Below are 21,162 nucleotides of genomic sequence, written 5' to 3'. Positions count from 1 at the left end.
TCCTTTACTGCTACAGTGTGTAAGGTTTGTTTGGATGTCTCTATTGTACTAAATCTTCTACATGCAAAGCTCAGCCCCTTTCAGTCTCCCTGTGGAAAGTTTTGTCTAGATCATGGAGGAAAACACATGCACAATGAAGACTCCACAGCCTCTCCAGGCAACCACTTACAGTGCCCAGTCACCCTCACAGTAGAAAAGCCTCTTGCTGTTCAGAGGGAGCCTCCTGTGCTCCAGTTTGTGCTCACACACACATATCCTTACACATCTGTATCCTCAAGCTCCTATGAAAGAAAGCAAGAGTACAAAGCTGACCTTAAGTAGTGGTGCCCAGGTGTGCTGTGAAGGCAGCTTACCGGGCTAGACAAGCAGTTCTCACTGCTTCCCCATGAGTACAAAATGGCATAGACAAAGTAAGGACAGAGCTTGCTTTCACTGAGGAGAAAAGGGGGGAGGGAGCAGAAGGGACAAGGTGAAGAAAGTGAATACCTTCTACTGTGCAAGAGAATGAAATGAAGTTTTCACCATCCACAGAAATGGAATTGGAGCAGCCAGCCTGGTAGCAACCCTTTTCTAGAGTAAGTACTGCAGAATTTTAAAAGACAAGTCACCTTAAAAACATCTGTGAGGTGGGAGGACTGGATGAGATGACCTTTGTTAATCTTCTGGTGTTTCTGAGTAGCTTGGAGAATTAACTTGTCCCCCAGTCTCAACCTGTCCTAGCCTTATGAATATAGATGAGCAGTTTATAGAACAGATTTTGTGGTCTGTCAATGCTGTTGCCTCCTAACTGAGAGATGAAAAAAAAATATTACGAAGGAAAACGAATAGCCTAAGGCTGACTGAACAGGAGTGCTGCCATTCATTTACTCTTTTAAGTCAAGCAGTAAGTAAACTGACACCCAGGCTCTTAATTCTGGCCATCTGCTGTATTTCACCACAGCAGGAGTTAAAACAGCATGACTTGGATTGAGGAATCTTCTCTTAGATGTCTAAAATAAGGTAATCTACAGCTGTTAGATTTCCTCTGACAGCTGATTTTAAAAAACAGCCTTTAAACCACACATGCCAGAATACTGAATCAATAAACTGCTCCTTAAAAGTTGGAGTGGGGAAAAAAAAACTGGCAAAACTCTGATGTAGCACTCACTTAAAAATAAATTTATTTTGTAAAAACTATAAACACTATATATACACAACAAGCTTAAAGGGTTTTTGCTTCTTGTTTACAGAAATGTACATTATTTTTGCTGGTGTCTTAACACTTCAGCAGTTTTGACACTGCCTACAACTTAGTGTCCATGATAATATTTCCATCCTTGTCCTTTACTCTGACTCTTCCAGAGCCATACTTCGTCTCCTGCTGTCCATTCATGTACACAGTCTTGACAGAACCATCTGGGTATTCCCGTCTCTTGAACTGTGATGTGTGTAGTTCCCTCTGGCCATTATTGAACTCTATAGTTTTGCTTCCGTCTCTGCATTAAAGGGGAAAAAAAACAACCAATCCTTTGTAAGATCATACATAGGCTTAAGATGAATCTCAGAACAGCAACTGTGCAAGCCTAAATGAAGTAAGAATTTTAAGAAATACAGTATTTGTGGAAAAATCTGTTAAATATCGTCGCAGCTGGTCATATTCAAAAACCTGTTTCTGCAAAACTGACATGGCTTCTTGTGAGCCTCTAATGCTCTTTCTCTGCACTAAATCCATTGCTGCAACAGTCCAAGAAAAGATTAAAACTGGATGTTTTGGGCACTGTCAGTCAGACCCACTTCCTAGTCCTGTTCTCCTGTGTTTTCTAGAATTACATACAAATTAGAAAAGTCTCCCAGGTCGGGACAATACGCTCAGGCATTCAGGCTTTGTCTCCTCCAGGCTACCAGAAGAAAAGCCCAAAACTCAAGCAGTAAATACATGTTCACAATACAGTACATTCAAATGTAAACTGGTAGAACTAGATCTGTCACCATATAGTGCCCCTCTCCCATCCCCAGGCCACGGGACCCAAGAAGGGAAAGCTTACGGCTGAACACGAACAATGGTACCGTCTGGAAGGATACTTTCTTCTTGTCCATCTGTAAATAAGTTCTTAATAGTTTGATCAGGGAAGGTAATTTCCTTCTTGCCATCAGGATAATGCTTCTCTGAAATGTATTTTGAGACAAGATGCTTATTACACAAATACATAGATATCTATGGGCACTAATTCTGACAGGTGGGTTGGATGTTTTCTTTACCTATTTGTCCATTTGAAAACTGCAAGACCTCTAAGCCATCAGAGTATGTAGTATGTGTAGTCTTAGCATCAGCATAATAATAAATCTGCAGAAAACAGTTCAGATTTAACATAACTAGTAAGAAATTTTAAGTACGTGTGCACATGTATTTAATAAGTGTTTCTTTATATATGTTTAATAAATATTTATTGAAAAAGCCTGAAGATGCATGATACATACCACTGTTTGATCAGGCATAACCTGCTTCACATCCCCATTGAAGAAGGTTATAGTTACAGTTTTTCCATCAGAACCCACTTTTTTCCATGTTCCATTGGGAAAAAATACGAGGTGACAGCCATTTTTCAAAACTTGCTCAACCTAATGAAAACGTTGCAGAGAGGTTAGTATTGAGCCGTCATACTTTATGTTGCCATTCATCGTTCATAACAGCTGTCTTCCTGAATTTCAGAGTGCTAAGCTCTTATTTTACCTTTCCATCAGGATAAGTAGTTTCTCTCTCTATCTCTTCACTGCCCATATATGCAGGACCAGATGGTAGTGACACATGAGCTTCGTTAGGAGAGATGTCCTAAGATGACAAAAAAACTAAATCAAGCTTTGTATACATTTTTTCCCAGGCTGACAGGTATTTTAGGAAACAAGGAGCATTGTGGGAGGAAGACAAGTGTGGGAAGGCATAACCACAACCTGGAGTTTAAGCAACTCCTAGTATAATTCAAATGGTAAAACAGACTCAGACTCAACAATAATTGGTTGACCCTGGTCAGCTGTAGTCTGAACTAAAGTGGAATTCAATGGTGTGTTGTAGCATGGTGCTCAGTTTCCTTAAGAGATCCACATTAAGGTATGAAATGATGAAGTTCCATAAAGCCTGAATGTTACCTACAGCAATTAATGTAAGAATTAATTCAACTACTTACAAGATCCTTGCACAGTTACCCTACATGGAGCATATAAACACCCATCTTTTTTAACTTTCTTAAACGGTAAAACATTTTGCAAAATTCAAAAGAGCAAGAAATTATTAGTTTATTTTCTTTCCTGAGCGAAAGAATAATGCATCTACTAGATATGGGTAAAACACTCTTCATTGACTAGCCATTTTCTGGTATGACCGTAAAAGTTGAACATAAGAAGGTGAGTCAACAGCCTTATCCGTCACCCTCCATATACTCAATTAAATACAAATAACATTTTCTTTTAGGCTTTTTCCTCCCCCTTAAAAATCAGGACTTACTACCATAAAAGTCTTAGAAGAATCTTCTAGTGCTGTTACTGTCTCAGAGTTGCTTCTGTCCTTAGCAGGTCCGGATGCAGGTGTTCTAGAAAGTTTTCCTACTCAGATACATGTAACAGTTAAATTGGACACTGAAATTAAAGTATGGTTTAAGTGTTACAGTTATATATGAGGTCAAGTTGTACAGGACACCTACATTTCTTAAGTGCAGTAGTAACTGAAAGCAGCATATTTATTAAAAGAATCAGCATGTGCCAATAAAAGAATCAGTCACTACCATTGCTTCTTGTGTCAGCAAGAATCTACAACTGAAGAATCATTGCAATAGGCATAAACACACTTTCTTCTCCTATTTCATCTCTGTAGATTTACAAAGGATTCCCTCCCCTCTCCCCAGGAATTTAGACAATATTTTTAGTTACGCCTTGTAATGAATAAAATAAGATTAATACAACCTTTTTAACAGGAACTGATCAGCATACTTTTCCCATGTCTCTCCTGTCAAATTACCAAAATAAAAACACCCCCAATTCTGGAACATACTCCTCTAACATGTAACACGATGGTTGGTTGAGCTGTCAGAAGTGTCAAAAAATACCCTGCAGTTACTTTCCATTGATTATTCATTAGGAAGGCAAACAGGCTTTACTCCTAAATGTGAACAAGGAATACCTGCTACAGCATTGCCCATATGATTATAGATCCTGATAACAGAAGATTCAGAAGAGACACAGCAGTTCCGATGCTCTCAACACAGTCATGTAGAAGTTAGGAAGAAATTCTTCACTGGGAGGGTGGTGAGACACTGGAACAGGTTGCCCAGAGAAGCTGTGGATGCCCTACCCTGGAAGTGTTCAAGGCCAGGTTGGATGGGGCTTTGAGCAACCTGGTCTAGTGGAAGGTGTCCCTGCCCATGGCCAGACAGTGGAACTAAATGATCTTTGAGGTCCCTTCCAACCCAAACTGTTCTATGATTCTGTGATCTAATCAACAGCTTGGAGAACACAAATGATGAATGTAATTTTCTGTAATTTTGGATTACAGAAAACACTTTCTGCTATGCTCCAGACTACCAAATATGACCAGAAGCATTCTCACTCTGAGATTGGTCTCATCACAGCTTTCTCCAGAATCCTACCCTATGCTCAAGCCCATTACTACTTTTGAGGTGGTGATGCACTCCACAAAGCAAAAATTCACATTAGTTTTAAAGACTTAACAGAATTCTCTGATCAGAAAAACATTTTTACCTTTTGCCTGTGAATAACTTTTGCCATTCATTTTGCTGCCCTTCTGTACTGGAAGAAGCAGAGATGCAGTTTGACTTTTGGAGCCTCTATTTGGTAGACACTAAAAGAAAGGGAGTATCTGTGGTTTATGTGACATAAAACTGTTCATACAACATCAACAAAATTTATTGACCATATGACATGAAAGTTAGTGGAAGCTTTTTTCACCAACTATACATTTTTGAGACTTGGTCAGCAGAAAGGCTTATCTCATGTAGCCCAAGCTGCACTTCAGAGCTCTTCCTCCATCTGCTCCCTCACTACCAACAACTACGGAATGTTAATTTGGTGCAAGCAATCCAGAATAATAGTTACAGTTTCAAAACTTAACATAACTGCTTTAGACAGTTGTGAACTCCCTGCTTTTTGTGGTTGATCCTTAAGGGGCAGAAGGTCACAGGCTAGACCCCACCAATGATTTTTCTCTTATAACTGCATCATTTTGAATTTCTAAGATGAGTTCCTCAACAAAAGGGATGTTGCACATTGTGAACATTCACATCTGGAAAGAATGTGACATTAACAAAATTCTCTGTCACCACTACTGTAGTCCCCAGATTAGTAAATTAAACAGCTAAGTTGTAGCTATTGGAATCCAAGTATATGACACAAAATCCATGAGTATTCACACAGATATATGTAAAACACCAAAATTAATAACGTACAGATTCTGCTCTTTTTAAAGCCATCGCAGAGTTTTCTATTTTCCTCTTGCTTCCAGCAGCTTCTGTTTTCTTCCAGGCTTCTAGACGGAACTTCTCCATAATTTTGACTTCTTCTTTTAGCTCCAAATTCTCATTTACTAAAGCTTCTATTTGATCTTTCAGGCGCCGATGGGTAGTTGACCATTTTGCCTCTTTTCGTTTTAAATCTTCCTGTAACTCTGCAATCTGTTGTTTTAAAGCCTTAGAAAAATGCACATTTAAAAATTAAAGAGCTTTCATTTTTTTAATATATCAAAATATTTTTTTAATTTCTAATAGAAATACAAGCACACAAAAAAGGCACAAGAGTGGCAAAAAAGTAAGGTTAACTTAGTAGTGCAGAGGGTGAAAGACAGGAGAAGTTTTCTTCCCTGAAAGAGATTTACTTTAGACTACCAACTTTATAAGCTCAACTTCTATCACAGTAATTGTTTTTATTGCTCTCTTGGCATCCTTTACACTTAATAGATTGGCCAGTACAAATACACTTGAGACAAACATTAAATCATTAAGGCTACCCTTGACAGGGCCCTTCAAAAATCTTGGCACAGGAAAAACAAGGGAGGACACAGTCACACAAAACACACATAAATCTGCACAGCCAGCTCAGTCTTTTGAAGTAAGGAAAATGTGTAGGGAAGGACGAGGGAAATCCCTGTGTGGTGCTTAATGTGACTTGTCTGTACATCTCATACACGATACATCCTGACAAGGAAGGAACAAACAATCTCTGATACCAGAAGATAAAAAATGTAACTCTGAAAATTGTAGAAGATTACTACATTGACTGTACAACAGTTAGAATAAAACTGTGCAGTTCTACTTTGCATTTTGATCCACTACCATGAATAAAAACTTACAACTTAATATTTTAACTCTGGTAATTTTGTTTCAAAGTTGAAGATCATTCTATCACAGTCACGAGCAGTTTTTACTATGGAAATGTGACAAAAAGATTTGCTTGTTAGGAGTTTTTGCCTTAAAAACCATCAAACAACCTTGTGAAGACTGTAGTTTTCTTCCTCAATTAGAATGATTTAGATTGGAAAAAACCTTCAAGATCATGGAATCCAACTGTAAACCCAGCACTGCCAAGTCCACCACTAACCCATGTCTGCTACCAGTTCCCATCTTGGAATCACTTGTAAACTTTCAACTAAGTTATAACATAGTTGTTGACTGCCTTTAATTGAATTTCCATGTTCCTGTGTGGACTAGAAGAATAATACGTTCTTATACCTGAATTTCATCACGTTCTTTTTTATCTGGAATTGCTCTAGCTTCTGCAGTATATTTTTCAAAAACTTTGCGCTCCTTTTGCAGTTTTTTCATTTCCTTTTTTTTATATTCTTCTATTTCAGCCAGTTCTTGGGCTTTCTGCTGCTCAAAGTCTGCAATTTCTTTCCTATAATTATGAAACAAAGTTGTTGTTTTAGCCCAAATCTACTTCAAATCTGGATTTTAAGAAAAAAAATGAAGACTCAGTATTTTGTGGTCATTGATTCCAACCCAACATCTATTACCTCCAGGAAGACTTACCTATAAATGGTATTACTTATTTAAGGAGTAAGAATTATCACACAGTTAGCGTTTGGAGTCCAACAATTTATATTTTTATATCTTCTAGTCACAAAAGTTATCCTGAATTTAGAAAAGATTTGGCTAAATATTCCATTCCTCTAAAAGTACCAGGGAAAAGAATCTGCCAATAGCAGAAGGTCACAAATCAAACATCAGCCAAAGACACAATACTGTTTCCAAACAAAAGTGGCTGTGTTAGGAACAGGTGTGCCACATTTAAGTCATCAGAGGCAATTATTCTGCTCTGTATGTTGCTTATAAATGCCCCAGTACAAATTAAAAGATTCTCAGTTTGTACAAACATCCAATCCAAAGCAAAAGCATCAGTCATGTTAGTGTGAAGATCAGTTCTGCAAGACCAATTTAGGACTGTGTTATCCCTCAGAACAAAAGTACACAAATTCTCTCAAGTATAACTTTTAATGGTAACATATTAACCTAGCAGAGATTCTTAATACTATAATTTCTGTCTAAGTCTCTTGACCAATCTCCACTGTAACTGATACACATGAATTGTTTACCTGTGCTGTTGGTAACTAACTGGACATCGTGGTAGTCTGCAACATACTATGTAAGTGAATGCAACCAAAATGTTTCATTTAAGAATTACCTGATATTTGCCAAGGCCTGCTCTCTTTCTTCACGGAGTTTACTTAGAGTTGTGTTTTCAGCTCGGAATCTCTCTATTTCAGTTTCCAGTTCAGTGAGTCTCTCTCTCAGTAGCTGGGATGGAACAGTATTTCCTGTCAAAGCACAGCCAGATACATGTTATCTAAGCAGCATCCATAAGACTGAAGAAAACAATTATTACATACCAGCTTAAAAATTGTAAAAAAAAAAAAAAAAAAATATTTTAGAGACAGTAGTAACATTGTAAACTCTTCTACTATTCAAATAACACAGAAGTTAACGTTTTAAAGCATTCTGTACTATTTACTGAAGTACCTCAAATATTGAGTAGATCTATCACCCCTGTAGTACTTTTAAGTATTGAATACATTGGTCATCTTCATAGAACTAACACATATTTGGAACTGGATGTGAAGGGCTTCACATCAAACCAGAGATAAAATGAAGGCATAAGGGTATAATGAATGTACATGGTAAATGTGTATGTACATGTACATACTATATATATGCATCAGTATGAAGGCATATCAAATAGGAAAGTTTACGGTTATAAGTTTTTTCAAGTTTTACTTACAACAGTGTCTGCTCACACTCAACACTGATGTGAAATCTCTTGCAGAGGCTGATAATAGGAAGGTTTTTTGTGGGCTTTTTTGCCATCCCAGTTTGCTGTTCAGTCCCTACTTAACAATCCCAGGGTTTTAATAGTCTGAGTATGCAACATAAGAGCCTAAATATTGATGTTGCAGTGTAGATACTTGCCTCATTCATCCTTAAATACTCTCAAATTCTGTAAAAAAACCCCTACCCCTCTTCCTGCAAACATCTAGCAGGTACCTTTAAACAACACAACCTTTAAACAACACAATCCATTCTCCAGAAAACAATAAGTAAAAGTAGCAGCTTTCCTATGAATCACAGAATATTCTGAGTTGGAAGGGACTCACAAGGATCACTGAGTCCAACTCCTGGCCCTGCACAGGACAATCCAAAAAATCACACCATGTGCCTGAGAGCACTGTCCAAACATTTCTTGAACTTTGTCAGGCTTGGTGCTGTGACCATTTCCATGCGGAGCCTGTTCCACTGCCCCACAACCCTCTGGGTGAAGAACCTATTCCCAGTATCCAACCTAAACCTCCCCTGACACAACTTCAAGGCCATTCCCTTGGGTTCTATCACTGGTCACCACAGAGAAGATATCAGTGCCTCTCACTGTGGACAACAATGAGGTCTCTCCCCAGTCTCCTCCAGGCTGAACAGACCAAGTGACCTCAGCCACTCCTCATACGGCTTCCCCTCAAGGCCCTTCACCATCTTTGTTGCCCTCCTTTGGACACTCTCTAATAGCTTGTGTTGTGGCACCCAAAACTGCACACAATATTCAAGGTGAGGCTGCACCAGTGCAGAGCAGAGCGGGACAATCCCCTCCCTCGATCAGCTGGCGATGCTTTGCCTGATGCCCCCCAGGACAGGGTTGGCCCTCCTGGCTGCCAGGGCACTGCTCACTCATAGTCAGCTTGCTGTCAACCAGCACCCCCAGGTCCCTTTTTGCAGCACTGCTTTCCAGCATCTCACTCCCCAGTCTGTACAAATGTCCAGGGTTGCCCCATCCCAGGTACAGAATCCGGCACTTGCCCTTGTTAAACTTCATACAGTTGGTGATTGCCCAGTCCTCTAATTTGTTGAGGTCTCTCCTCAGGGCCTCCCTGCCTTCAAGGGAATCAACAGTTCCTGCCAATTTAGTATCATTGGCAAATTTACTCAGTGTACCTGCAAGTCCTATGTCCAAGTAATTTATGAAGATGTTGAAGAGCACAGCACCTAAGATGGAGCCCTGTAGAACCCCATTGGTGAGAGGTCTCCAGTCTGATGTCACCCCATTCACTATTACCCTTTGTGCCTGTCCCATGAGCCAATTGCTCACCTACCACATGACATGTTTATCCAGCTGTGTGCTGGACATTTTGTCCAGAAGGATACTGGGAGAGATGGTATCAAAAGCTTTTCTGAAATCCAAAAAGATTACATCAACTGGCTTATCATAAAAACCTAAACAAAATCCTAAACATTCACTGGAGCAGCATTTGAAACCAAGATCACAACCTTACAGACCGAAGATTTAAATGGGAGGCTGCGCCTTCATGCTTTCACTGAACAACTCCATGTTTTATGATAGCAGAAACACAACAGCTTCAACAGGAAGTTTTAGAGGCAGTCCTCCACAGACTGTAACCATATAGATGAAATCAACTTGGGCAAAGCAAAGAAATGAATCCACATTTCCCACATTCCACATGAATTCTCTAGATACTATACTACACTTTGATAATATGGACAGGGCTGCCACTTTCTTGTATTTTTTAAGAGGAACAAGCTAACCTAGCAGTGCATAGCATTAACCTACTGTAGTGTAAAGGGAGGTACCACTTCATTTTTGGCTTGCCTTTGATACTTTCCTTGATTCAGAAACAGTGATCAAGCTACTTCAATGAGCTGATCTGACAAAAACTAGCCTCCAGAGGGGAAAAAAAGAAAAACTAAATAATAAAATAAAATGTTTTCACCAATTATAGTCATTCTGTAATCTGCATAATCATCAGACCTGGCATCAGACACGCAACCAGAGATGTAAGGGGAGAATAGGGCCATTCCCTGTGGCAGAAGTCTGTACTTACACCCTTTGGTGCAATGTCAGGTTGCAGCTTAAGAGCTAGAAGGAAAGACTTGTAATATATGTCCTTTTCAACATTTCCTACCAGTTGCTGTTCTCTCACCTCCTGGATCCTGTTCCACATTCGATTTGGTTTCACGTTCCAAGTGACAGCCTGCCTTCTGTTTCGGTTTCAGTGAAGGAAACAGTTTCATCATCAGGTTTGATGCAGGAGGTCCATTTGAATCACTGTCCACTGCAGACTCTTTGGACATTTCATCTGCTTTCTTTGAGGCAACTTTTCTCTTTATTGCTTTATCTGGGACAGGTGAATCATTTTGTCTGGGAAAGTCCATCTGCGAAGGTATTCTAGTGTATTTTTCAGGTAAATCACTGCTAACATAATTTTCATCAAGATCACTCCATGTTCTTTCATCATCAAATTCAAACTTACTCCTCCTTAAACATGACACACTTCTGTGATCGTCTGTAGCTCTTCTAATCTTTTGCTTTGACAGTGCACTGCAATCTTTGTCTGACAAGCCAAGGTCAGCATCTCCATTTATGCTTTCTTTGCTGATGTCTGTAACAGAACTTCCACAATCAAAAAATTCCGGATCACTTTCCCTATGGCTCACAAAGGATGTCTTAGCATCCTTGTTGTCATGCTTCAGTGTGGCCTCAAATCTACTCTCAGAATCTGTAGTAGTATCACCGCTGCCCTCATCTTCATTTACAATCCAGTGATTACTTTTTAAAGCAGGAGCTGTTTTCACAGAAGAAGCTGAAAATATTACATTGTCTGTTTTATTCAATGGATCCTTCATTCTAGAATCTGCTCCTGAATTTGAGACTGAGTGCATAACTGGGCTATTAGGTATATTTTCCTGTGCTATGCAGTCTGCCCTTTCATTTTTCTCATTTGTGAGTTCAACAGCCAGCACCTTTACTTGCTGCTGTTTTGCCTTTATAGGGGTAGAAGACATTCTACGGCCTTTTAAAGTTTGCAGATCTCGATCCAAGACCCTTTGCACAAATGAGGAATTACTTGAGAAAGATAATTCATCTGCAGCTTGTTCTAGAAACAAAAACTCATCTAATTCTAGAGTCTCTTTTTCTTTTTCTTTTTCCCAGTTCTCCAGCTTATTCTGAAATGAAATTTCAAAAGATAGTTCTGAATCTTTTACAGGGTGACCTATAGTATGTTTAGAATTAGAGAAGGCACTGGCCAGCTCTTGAGACAACTGAGACTTTTCTGTGCCAGGCAATTTGTCTTTGATTTTGCCAGTATTAGACTTAGCAAATTCTACTCTGTTCTCTTTATTTTCTGTTTTGTTATTAATTTCTGATGCGTAATAATCTCTCATCTGTCCATCATAATTTTTTCCTGATTGCATTTTTGTTTCTAATGGCAAGATATTTTCTCCACTGTGATTCCTGAGTACCACCGTCTTCTGAATAGGGCAATGTTTTGCTTTATTAGGGTGGTTGTATTTTTTACATGGTGCAAAAGGATTTTCAGAAACCAGTTCTTTGCCAGGAGGCATAGTTTTCTTCTGTGTTTGTGATCTGTCCACTTTAATAACATTTCTGTCATCTGAAGCCCTTTGTTGAAGTTTTGAGGTGTTTTCTCCGAGTTTTGTAATTTTAGATTTGGCATTAGTGAATCTTGTTAAGCCTTCTCCTCTTTTCAGGAAGGGTCTTTTGGTCACTGGTCTTTGAACAGCTGATCCATTTGTCTCCTGAAAATGAGTAAAGAAAAGTAAACCACAAAATGTTAAAAAGCTCCTCACACAGTATGAAGATTTCTTCAAATAAACCTCACATTAGAGCAGGAATTTAGATGGTACATTTCTACTGGATTTCTAAAGACTTAAACAAGTGGAGTATTTGACACTTACTGTTTTATTTTTAGGAATGCAACATGTTAGCTTTCAATACCAGCATGTACCCTGTACATTTTTAAGCACCTATCACATCTTGACACAAAACAGAAAGAAGAATAAAGTTTTTAAAAATATTAATAAATAACCTGCAACTTCTGGTTTTGCTCCAGACGCTGCTCTTCTAGTTGTATCTGTTCTTCCAAGAATTCTTCAAAGGTCTGTTTCTTCTCATGTATTGCAGCTTTAATAGGTCTAGTGTAATTAAAGAAAAAAATATATAAAATAAGCCTATAACAACTCTTATAATTCTCTATAAAATAAATATGTTTAACATCACTGCTATTCAAAGACTTAAGGTGTAATTGTATAAAAGATGACAAATCATGAGGTGTTTCAGTCATTAGGTTAATCTGAGAAATGCATTTTAACACTACATGTTTATCTTTTGAGAAACAGTTTATCAAACCCCTGCAGCAGTTAATACACATATATAAAATATATTGTATGCAGGTTTTGGGTTTCTTTCACTTTTCCTCTCTCTACAGGTCTGCAGGTCCCTGTCAGGACCCTGCTCCAGCACGGGCCTCCCACGGGGTCACAGCCTCCTCCAGGTATCCACCTGCTCCGGCATGGGTCTCCTCCACAGGCTGCAGGTGGATCTCTGCACCCCTGTAGACCTCCATGGGCTGCAGGGGCACGGCTGCTGCACCACGGTCTGCACCACGGGCTGCAGGGGAACCTCAGCTCTGGTGCCTGGAGCACCTCCTGCCCCTCCTTCTCCACTGGCCCTGGTGTTTATACTGTTGTTCACATGTTCTCCACTCTGGCTGCAATTTCATTTGCACAGTAAGTTTTTATTTCTTCCTAAGTATGTTATCACAGAGGTGTCACTGTCATCCTTGATGGGCTCAGCCTTGGCCAGTGGCAGGTCCATCCTGGAGCCAGCTGGCATTGGTTCTACCAGACATAGGGAAAGCTTCCAGCAGCTTCTCACAGAAGCCACCCCTTAGCCCCCCACTACCAAAACCTGGCCACGTACATGAGAAGGCTTCTGCCACAAGCACTGTCATTAGTTCTTAGCCATATACAGACATTTCACAGAATCACAAAATGGTTTGAGTTGGAAAGGACCTTAGAGATCATTCAGTTCCAACCCCCCTGCCACGGGCAGAGACACTTTTCACTACACCAGGTTGCTCAGGGCTCCATCCAAACTGGCATTTAACATTTTAAATAATCTTAACTCCTGACTAAAAAGTCACAGTCACACTCCTCCTTCATGTTACTACTTTCAGCACCTAACCGTGGATAGGAGGTTGTAATAAACTGGGAACAATAATGATAACTGCTTATATACTGAGCTATACTAAAACATGCTTCTAAGCTGGCATTACCCCAGGTTGCACACACACCTCTTCCTCCAATACACAACATCACATCTTTTACAGCACAAGCAATTTCAAGCAAGAGCCTTTCTTATTACAGGTCACCACAGTATCCAGAAAAATTGAATCCTTGGTTGAGAAAGCTACATAAATTGCAAGTATCAGACTCTTCTAATCAGGACTCAGAATCCAACCAAACTTGTGTTATTTGATAAGAACTGGGTAAGCATGGTCTGAATTACCTTTCCTCTGTATTAGTCCGCAAATGTTCACCTCCGCTGGAATTTTCAGAGAGATCTGCAATTCCCACACATAAAGAATCAATGGGATTATCTTCACTCTCCATTAATAGTTCCATCTTTTTTTCTGGACACCACATGTTTTTTCCTATGAAAGTAACAGAATTTTCTTTTTGTCCCAACAACAAATCAGTTTTCAGCACATACTTTAACAGCATTCAGGTCAGATTAAAACCAGAAGGGAGCTTCATGGCAACGTCATCTTAATTCCTACACAAAATAGTCCTAAGATTTCCCCAAATTAATTTTTATTTGAATTTGCACTTTCTTTTTACGGGAACATCCAATTATGCATTAAAAAAATTCCACAGACTTTAAATAATCCATTCTGATTGTTTATCTTCTTTGCTGTTGTTAATGTATGGCTTAAAAAAATAAGTGAACAAATTTTGATGTCTGCTCTACTGAAGAGCTCTCTTATCAAGCTTCTGTTTCCCACATATGTATGTATAAATTGAGAAGAATTTGATTTTTGTCTCATACTGCGTTTAACAAAGCTTCCATGGACAACAACAGGAACACTCTGAGGTTTGTAAGCTGTCAGTAAACCAACCAATAAATCAAGTAAACCAAAAAAATCAGAAGATCTTCAAAATAAGCAGTATAAAATTATGCTCAGTAACTATAAGGGGAAAATAACCCACCACCAATTTATCTTTCTATAAATGACTAACCAGTAATGTATTTGTCTTCCGTGTTGTTCAAACAATTTGGCCTTTTCATAGGCACACATGGACCTGGCTTTTCACAGGCAGAAACTTCTGAAAGACTGTTCTTCAAAGATGAGGTGCATTCTTTGTTGTTTAACGTTGGTAAAGAATCATTGTCTTGTGTATATGAAGCAACAATCGGAGCATGAGTTCTGTCTTCAAAGATATTCTGATATGCAGATGATGGCAATTGGTGTAAAGTTGTTAAGCCTGAAGAATGCCCAGGTCTTAGCTTTTGACTTTCAGCTGTTAGAGTATAGCCTTGAAATTAGAAGAAGAAAATGGCTGTGTCATTGTATTTGTATTACAACACTACTGTTCCACAGGAGAAAAGAAATGGCACTGAGGAACAAGACTGATCACCCAGCCTCCAATCTTACATTACTGATCAAGAATAAGTGATTAGGCAATCTTGCTTTTGTTGTCCTAAGATAAGCCCTAAATGAATTGTCACAGAAAATCATTTAAATCAGGTTGAACTGATACTGCCAAGAGAAGAAAATACCACTGCTCAACTCTAAAAGCTTTTTCCAGCCAAGAACTGTCCCCTCTCTGTGCACACAGCAAACAAGACTGGAAAACTGATACAAGTTACAAGTGTTTGTTTTTAAATACAGATCAGCTTTCTAGTCTAGTTCAGATCATTACCTGAACACGATGTGCATGAACACAAACACTGGGGAACTTCATTTGGCTACACTGCAGGTTTAAAGCAATCAAAAGTACTATGAGAAACAGCTAATCAGAAAGGAAAGTAACTTTGTTTTACACATCATAGTGCATATTGATCAAGTTACAATTACAGTTGGCACTTTATAAAAACAGGACAGTATTCCTTCGACAGCAGCACTCAATTTTTCAGGCACTGAAGCAATGCAACATTTATCTTTGACTAATCAAGTCAAAGATGAAGACTAATCAAATCTTAAGATGAAGAACACAGAATACACTTTAAGATTTTAACTGGAAAATGAGATTAAATTTTTCAGTTTATTCGAAGTACATCATGCTTTTTTTCTCAACTTACCAAGAGCTGCTGTCTGGCCAGACACCATGCTAAGTAGCTTCTGCTGCTCTTCCATTAGCCATTGAAGTTGCTCCATCTGTTGTTTCTTTAGCTGTTCCTGTTTCTGTCGTTGCAATTCCTTCAGCTTTTCAAACAAAAAAATAAATGTATTAGAGGCTAGGTTTATTTAGAATGTGCCACAGGATTAGCAGCATCAAGACAGCAGGTATTTATTGTTTTAAAGATGCTCCATTAGGCCAGTGTAATATAGAGAAAATTAAGAATTTTTCTATCTAAGAATACACATGCTATTTCCACTTTGCATGATTAACAGTTCCACTAGTCTTTAATTGACCAATCTGCAAAAAATAGAAATCAGAACATTCATTTCTACTGCATGGGAAAAACATTTCAATCCTGCTCTTTCAATGTCAACTTCTACTATGCTGTGTTTTTATTAAAGTATTAAATACTTCATAATAATTAAAGCTTTAGAAAAAGTGGATTTTTTTCTTTCCTCTCTCCAAGGTCTCAGTTACAGTGAACAATACTGATGCAAAGGAACAAGAGAGGGGAAAGAGCACTGAGCAACATTAAGACTCATGAAGCTACTTGAAAAAAAAAAGAATTAAAATGCTGATTAAATTCAGTAATCCAATCTTCGTTTTCTTGTGCAGCAGGAGTCCCTGGCCCTGCCTCAATACCAACTTTGAGGGTCATATGAAGGCAGGGCATTCTGTACGCTACCAAACCACAGCAATGGGTGGTGAGTCTCTGTGTCCATCTTTGCATCTCCCACGCATACATATGTGCTAGTTCCAGCTCCTCCAAAGGAAAGGTCTGATGAATTCCTTCCACAGATCAACAACTGGGCCACAACTGTCATTCAACAGGTAAGACAAAAATTTCCCTTGAATTTCCCTTGTAGTCCCAGTATAAACAGAAGGCACTATGCAAGTAGAAGTTGTGAGCTAGTGATCAAGATCCAAAGATCACCCGAGTCTCATCTCCAACCCCTTCACTTACTAAATTAATCATACCTGTTCTGATAATAATATCCTCAGAAAACCACTGAAAAAAACTCATGCTGTGACAAGCATCAGATTATTTTTTTGTTAGAGATTGACAATAACTTAAGATACCAATTAACCAGCTAATATTTGTCATTTAGCCACTGACTGATACTGCTGACAATATTTAAAAAGTGAATAAATATTTTCCTATCATGTAAAATACAGGACAAAACTTTTATAGCACCAGGAAAGTTGTGGAATTCTACTCTAGAGACACTCTCTCTCTCTCTCTCTCTCTGTAATTGGGAAGAGCTATAAGCAGACATACAGACACTTACAGTGGATTACCTGACATTCTTGCATTAGAAAAAAAAAGGTAAGTAACATCACAGCATTATAATTCCAGATCTTTTTGTCCTGATGTCTTGGATACTTTAGCACATTCAACACTAACAACTCTTCATCTAAACAGAACCAGTGTTCACACCTACTTTGAGAACCAACAAAAGATGTTGCTATAGATACAAGAAAATACAACAAGAACATACAACTTCACTACTTGTGGTGAAATACTACCACTGTAATGACCAGCACCCCATTTCCACAGCTTCAAGTGAAGAAACAATGGGACATTGTAAAACTGTGTGCACCTTTAAAGGTAAAATGATTTTGAGAACAATTTAGCTTTAAACTGGAACCCGCAGTTTCCACCTGGAAACAATGGCAGTTGGACTCTCTGTAACTGCACATCATGAGGAGGACAACAACTTTTATGTGCACGTAACCGTAACTTAGGACTTGCTCTTTAAGCTTGCTGTGGTCTATACATTGCAAGGGGTTTGCTTACTTCCAGACATGACAAATCATCTGCAGGAAAAAACTAAATCTTAATGGGTGTACGTCAAGGAATTCTAGGACTTTTACCTGTTCAAGCCTTTTTAAGAGTGGGTCACTGCAACCGGATTTTTTCTGACCATCCACTTCACCACAGACAAAGTCTGGTTTAGAGCTTTCCACATTACATGCTGCTGCTGGAAAAGATGTTCCAGTGCTGTATTGCTGAAGTGTATGAGAGCTGCCAGACTCTTCACACAGGGAGTCATCACTTACAGAACAGGCGTCTGAAAGATGCAACACTTCGGCAGGTAAAGCTGTGATATTTTCAGGTCCAGGTAACAAATTTTCTTTCTTGAAGTTCAAACCTGTAAAACTAGGATCTAACAAGACTCCAGCACGGGAACTATTGAACATCCAATGTGCAATGAAGTTCTGTTCACCACTCGGATTTTCAACAGTTGGCATCTTGTAAATGGTACTCCACTTTCTTTGCTGATTAGCATTAACATAACAATGTTACGTTATGTAGGGTTAGGACAATATAAATTTCAAAGTTCCAGGTACTTGGTATGGACAGTTATCTACTTTTAGCACCTGAAAATTAAGCAGATAAACAAAATAAGAAATCTACAATAACAGATTCCCAGTAAGCTACCCTCTTTTAACCAATCTGGTGTATTTATAAAAATACATCACAATCAACAGAAAGCATTTGGACAAGAAGTAACAAACACTTTCTGTACAGAATATAAACATAATCCAACTCTTAATCGTTTTATTTGAGTGCAGTTGATATAATTTCAAATACTACAATGCTGTGTATAATATTCTCTTCAGTAGTACAGAGAAGGATTCAGAATTTCCTTTAAACACTTGCAACAAAAGAAGGCAGGTGATGAGTTGAAAGATTTCCCCCACAGGACATTCATATTAATGCAAAGTTTCAAATATGCCCGTCTAAATACAAACATTTTACTACCTATATTTCAATTCAACTCTATCTTTTTTTTGTATTCCTTTGTTTCTTATGGAAACTCTACCACCAAGCCTCTTAGCTTCTTTATCCCAAAAGAAGCCTGTTAGCTTCTTTATCCCAAAAACTTACTTTTTTTTTTTTTTTGTAATCCATCCAAAAGAAATTTTGAAGACTGCAACATATCCTAAAAGTACCATAAACCATGAACGAATTCAGGTAGGGAGGAGACCCAAAGTGACTTCCTCACTTAGGAAGAAAAAGAGACAGAACTGCTGCCGATGACAGTGTGGCAGCAGGAGCCGGGCCACTCAGCCCTGCTATCTTAAACTAGCCGCAGGGCAAGTAACCCTCTGCTTGTGCCTATGGTGTGTCAGGGGAAACACAGAGGAAAGAAGGGGCAGGGGACAATGGACAGGCAACTACAGCAGCCCAGGCTCAACAGTCCTGGTGATCATGAAATAACTTCATAAAGCTTCCTTGTTCCCAAGGGATCAGTTCATGTCAGCTCTCACTTAAATTTCCTACTGTAAAAAGGCTTATGCTTCCAAGCAGAGTTTGAAAGCACGACTGGGAGAAACAGCGCAATTCCCTTATTGAGATGTTTTCCGACTGCCTTCTGTTTTGTGACGCTACGGGAAGTTTCCCAGTGAGGTGCAGATTCCTGCAGAGGCAAATTCAAGCCCTCAAGGTCCACGGTCTGTTTTACCTGTCACCTTTCGGACACCCTCTGGTCTGAACCTTCCCAGGAAGTTCACGGCAGAGGTGCCAACCGCAGGAGCTGGCAGGGATCAGGCCGACCCGTACCGGGAAGGAGAGGAGGGACAAAGGAATCCCCGCAAAGGTCGACAGTGGGGAGACGAGCACAGCCACGTTCCTCAGCCGAGCCGAGGGGTCGGGCCCGGCGCCCTCCTTCCCTCACGGACACGGATACCGCCCTCACACAGGACGCCTTAAGTGCTCCCACAGCGCCCGCTGCTCCCCCGGCCCCGAAGCACCCGCACCGCGACAGCTCCGACCCGCGGCCCCTCGCAGGTAGCGGGGCGGCAGCCCCATCCCCGGCGCCGCTCCTCACGGTGGTCCCGCCGCCGCGCCGTCCCGGCAGCCAGCCCTCTCCTTCGATTACAAACCTGCCGCCATCGCACAGCCTCCCGGCGCCACAGGCGGGCACCGCCCCGGCGCGCGGCACGCTGGGAGCTGTAGTTCGAAGGCCGTGGATCCGCCCGGCGGCCGGGCCGGGAAGGCAGGGGTTTGGGACTACAGCTCCCGAGAGCCCCGCGGAGAAGAGGCCGTTAATAGGCATCAGGAGCGAAAGCTCTGCCCGGCTCCTGTCCGGAGATATCGGGGCGGGAAGTGGCGGCGGGATTCGCTCCGGAGCTGGGACTGCTCCTGGCTCCCGAAGGCGTTCCGCGGGTCCAGGTGACTCTCGGGTCCTCCCCGATGACAGCCCTTCGGGGGGCGGAGCGGAATGTATCTTGGGTCAGCGCCGCTCTGCTGCTGGGGTGAAGCTGCCGGAGTGAGACTTCCAGCGTGCTGTTCCTGCGGCCACTCACACATTTTAAACTTGAAATAGCGGCAGGAAGGCAAAGATAAGTGGGCAAAAAGCAACCCCCGGCTCCCCAACGTTTTGTGCTTTAGGCATGCTTTTACTGAGCGAAATTAATGTTTTCCTCTAAACTCCAGACAAGGATAGAGCATCACGCTCCAAAACCGTGGGGTGTGTCGCCGGCTGTGTCCTGGTTCCGCAGCTGTTGTGGGCAGGTACAAAACCGACCTCTGGGTTGTACAAGCCCAGAGCAGCCCTTTCAGGTGCGTACTACGAGTTTTAATTTCTGCTGTTTCTTTCAACAGTCCCATACGGCTCTTTCTGCCATACCTCCTATCATTTTTCCTGGACTTTTGCTTGGCAAGTTATGGAATATACTGTCTACATGTGAAAAATAGAAACCCAATCGGGTGATTTCCAATCAGAATTTATTATATAATGAAAGCAAATTCAGCGCTGGGTGATCAGGGAGGGGGTTCAACAACTCCCAACGCCCAACTCAAAGTAAGACAGTTGTTCTACATTTATTTTTAGCTACTTCGTGAATATTCATTATACATAAGCATAAACATTACACATTGTTAAGTCAGACTTTTAACAGATGTTTTTCTTAACAAGAATGTTATCTATAAGCATCCATAATATATTGCCAAATCAGACATTCAGCAGATGTTTGCTTGTTATCTATACAAAGTTATAAATTTTAAGAAAGTGCTATTATCTAGCTAACTAAACAAAATTCTCTCACTATAAATCCTACACCAGGTAAAAGGGAGGTAACTTGTTTTATCTCTTTATAGGGGCCCAATTAAGTTTTACGATTTGTTTTTCCTTTCTCTCTCCAGGTCATATTGAACTTACACTGTTTCCTCTTAATTAGCTCGAATCATTTTCTCAGTTTATCACATACATGATTGTACTCAGACTGGTTTCTGCATTAAGAGTGATAAGTTACTGTGCTAGACTATAGAAGGATTTGTACTCCTGGCTTTCTAAAGCACAGCATCACATTCAGTCTCTTTGACATCTCTAGTAGGAAAATACAGTAGGGGGTGGTTTGGTTTTTGGGGTTTTTTTCAATTTACCTTTCAGGACTACAGATTTTTCATAGTCTATTGTTGGATGATAAAAATTTATTTTTGGCTCCCTCTCTGTGCTAAAAATATAATCCA

At 40.1% G+C, this 21,162-nt stretch overlaps 1 protein-coding gene across 6 annotated transcripts; it reads right to left on the bottom strand.

Moving 5' to 3' along the window:
* Window positions 1-1,004: 1,004 nt before the first annotated feature.
* Window positions 1,005-19,684, bottom strand: CENPJ (centromere protein J). 6 transcript variants are annotated; one of them, XM_051779103.1, is made up of 17 exons: window positions 19,575-19,684; window positions 17,559-18,065; window positions 15,643-15,766; window positions 14,580-14,876; window positions 13,849-13,993; window positions 12,368-12,473; window positions 10,460-12,077; window positions 7,663-7,795; window positions 6,711-6,876; window positions 5,433-5,672; window positions 4,729-4,828; window positions 3,479-3,576; window positions 2,711-2,809; window positions 2,458-2,598; window positions 2,239-2,323; window positions 2,025-2,145; window positions 1,005-1,475 (listed from the first exon to the last, which is right to left on the bottom strand). In XM_051779103.1, the coding sequence occupies exons 2-17, from the start codon at window positions 17,934-17,936 to the stop codon at window positions 1,283-1,285; spliced, it is 4,044 nt and encodes a 1,347-aa protein (XP_051635063.1). In that variant the 5' UTR covers window positions 17,937-18,065; window positions 19,575-19,684; the 3' UTR covers window positions 1,005-1,282. The 6 variants fall into 6 exon arrangements, with proteins under 6 accessions (XP_051635063.1, XP_051635064.1, XP_051635066.1 ...); XM_051779104.1 differs by lacking the exon at window positions 19,575-19,684 and adding an exon at window positions 18,960-19,222; XM_051779106.1 differs by having other exon boundaries at window positions 1,006-1,475; window positions 3,482-3,576; window positions 13,849-13,903.
* Between the last annotated feature and the right edge of the window lie 1,478 nt (window positions 19,685-21,162).

This window comes from Manacus candei, unplaced genomic scaffold, assembly GCF_025592945.1.
Source record: "Manacus candei isolate 608988 ecotype Guabito, Panama unplaced genomic scaffold, ASM2559294v1 h1tg000014l, whole genome shotgun sequence".
Taxonomy (NCBI): domain Eukaryota; kingdom Metazoa; phylum Chordata; class Aves; order Passeriformes; family Pipridae; genus Manacus; species Manacus candei.
The sequence above is the reverse complement of the archived record's forward strand: the minus strand, read 5'-3'. Positions and strand labels throughout refer to the sequence as shown.

Bases quoted from the DNA above. Each gene is read 5' to 3' on its own strand.
- CENPJ (XM_051779103.1), bottom strand. From the start codon at position 17,936: ATGCCAACTGTTGAAAATCCGAGTGGTGAACAGAACTTCATTGCACAT. The intron at 3,577-4,728 runs GTAAAAATGTTT...GTATCTGAGTAG, and splicing joins AAGTTATTCACAGGCAAAAG to GAAAACTTTCTAGAACACCT. The intron at 2,146-2,238 runs GTAAAGAAAACA...AATACATTTCAG, and splicing joins GTTTTCAAATGGACAAATAG to AGAAGCATTATCCTGATGGC.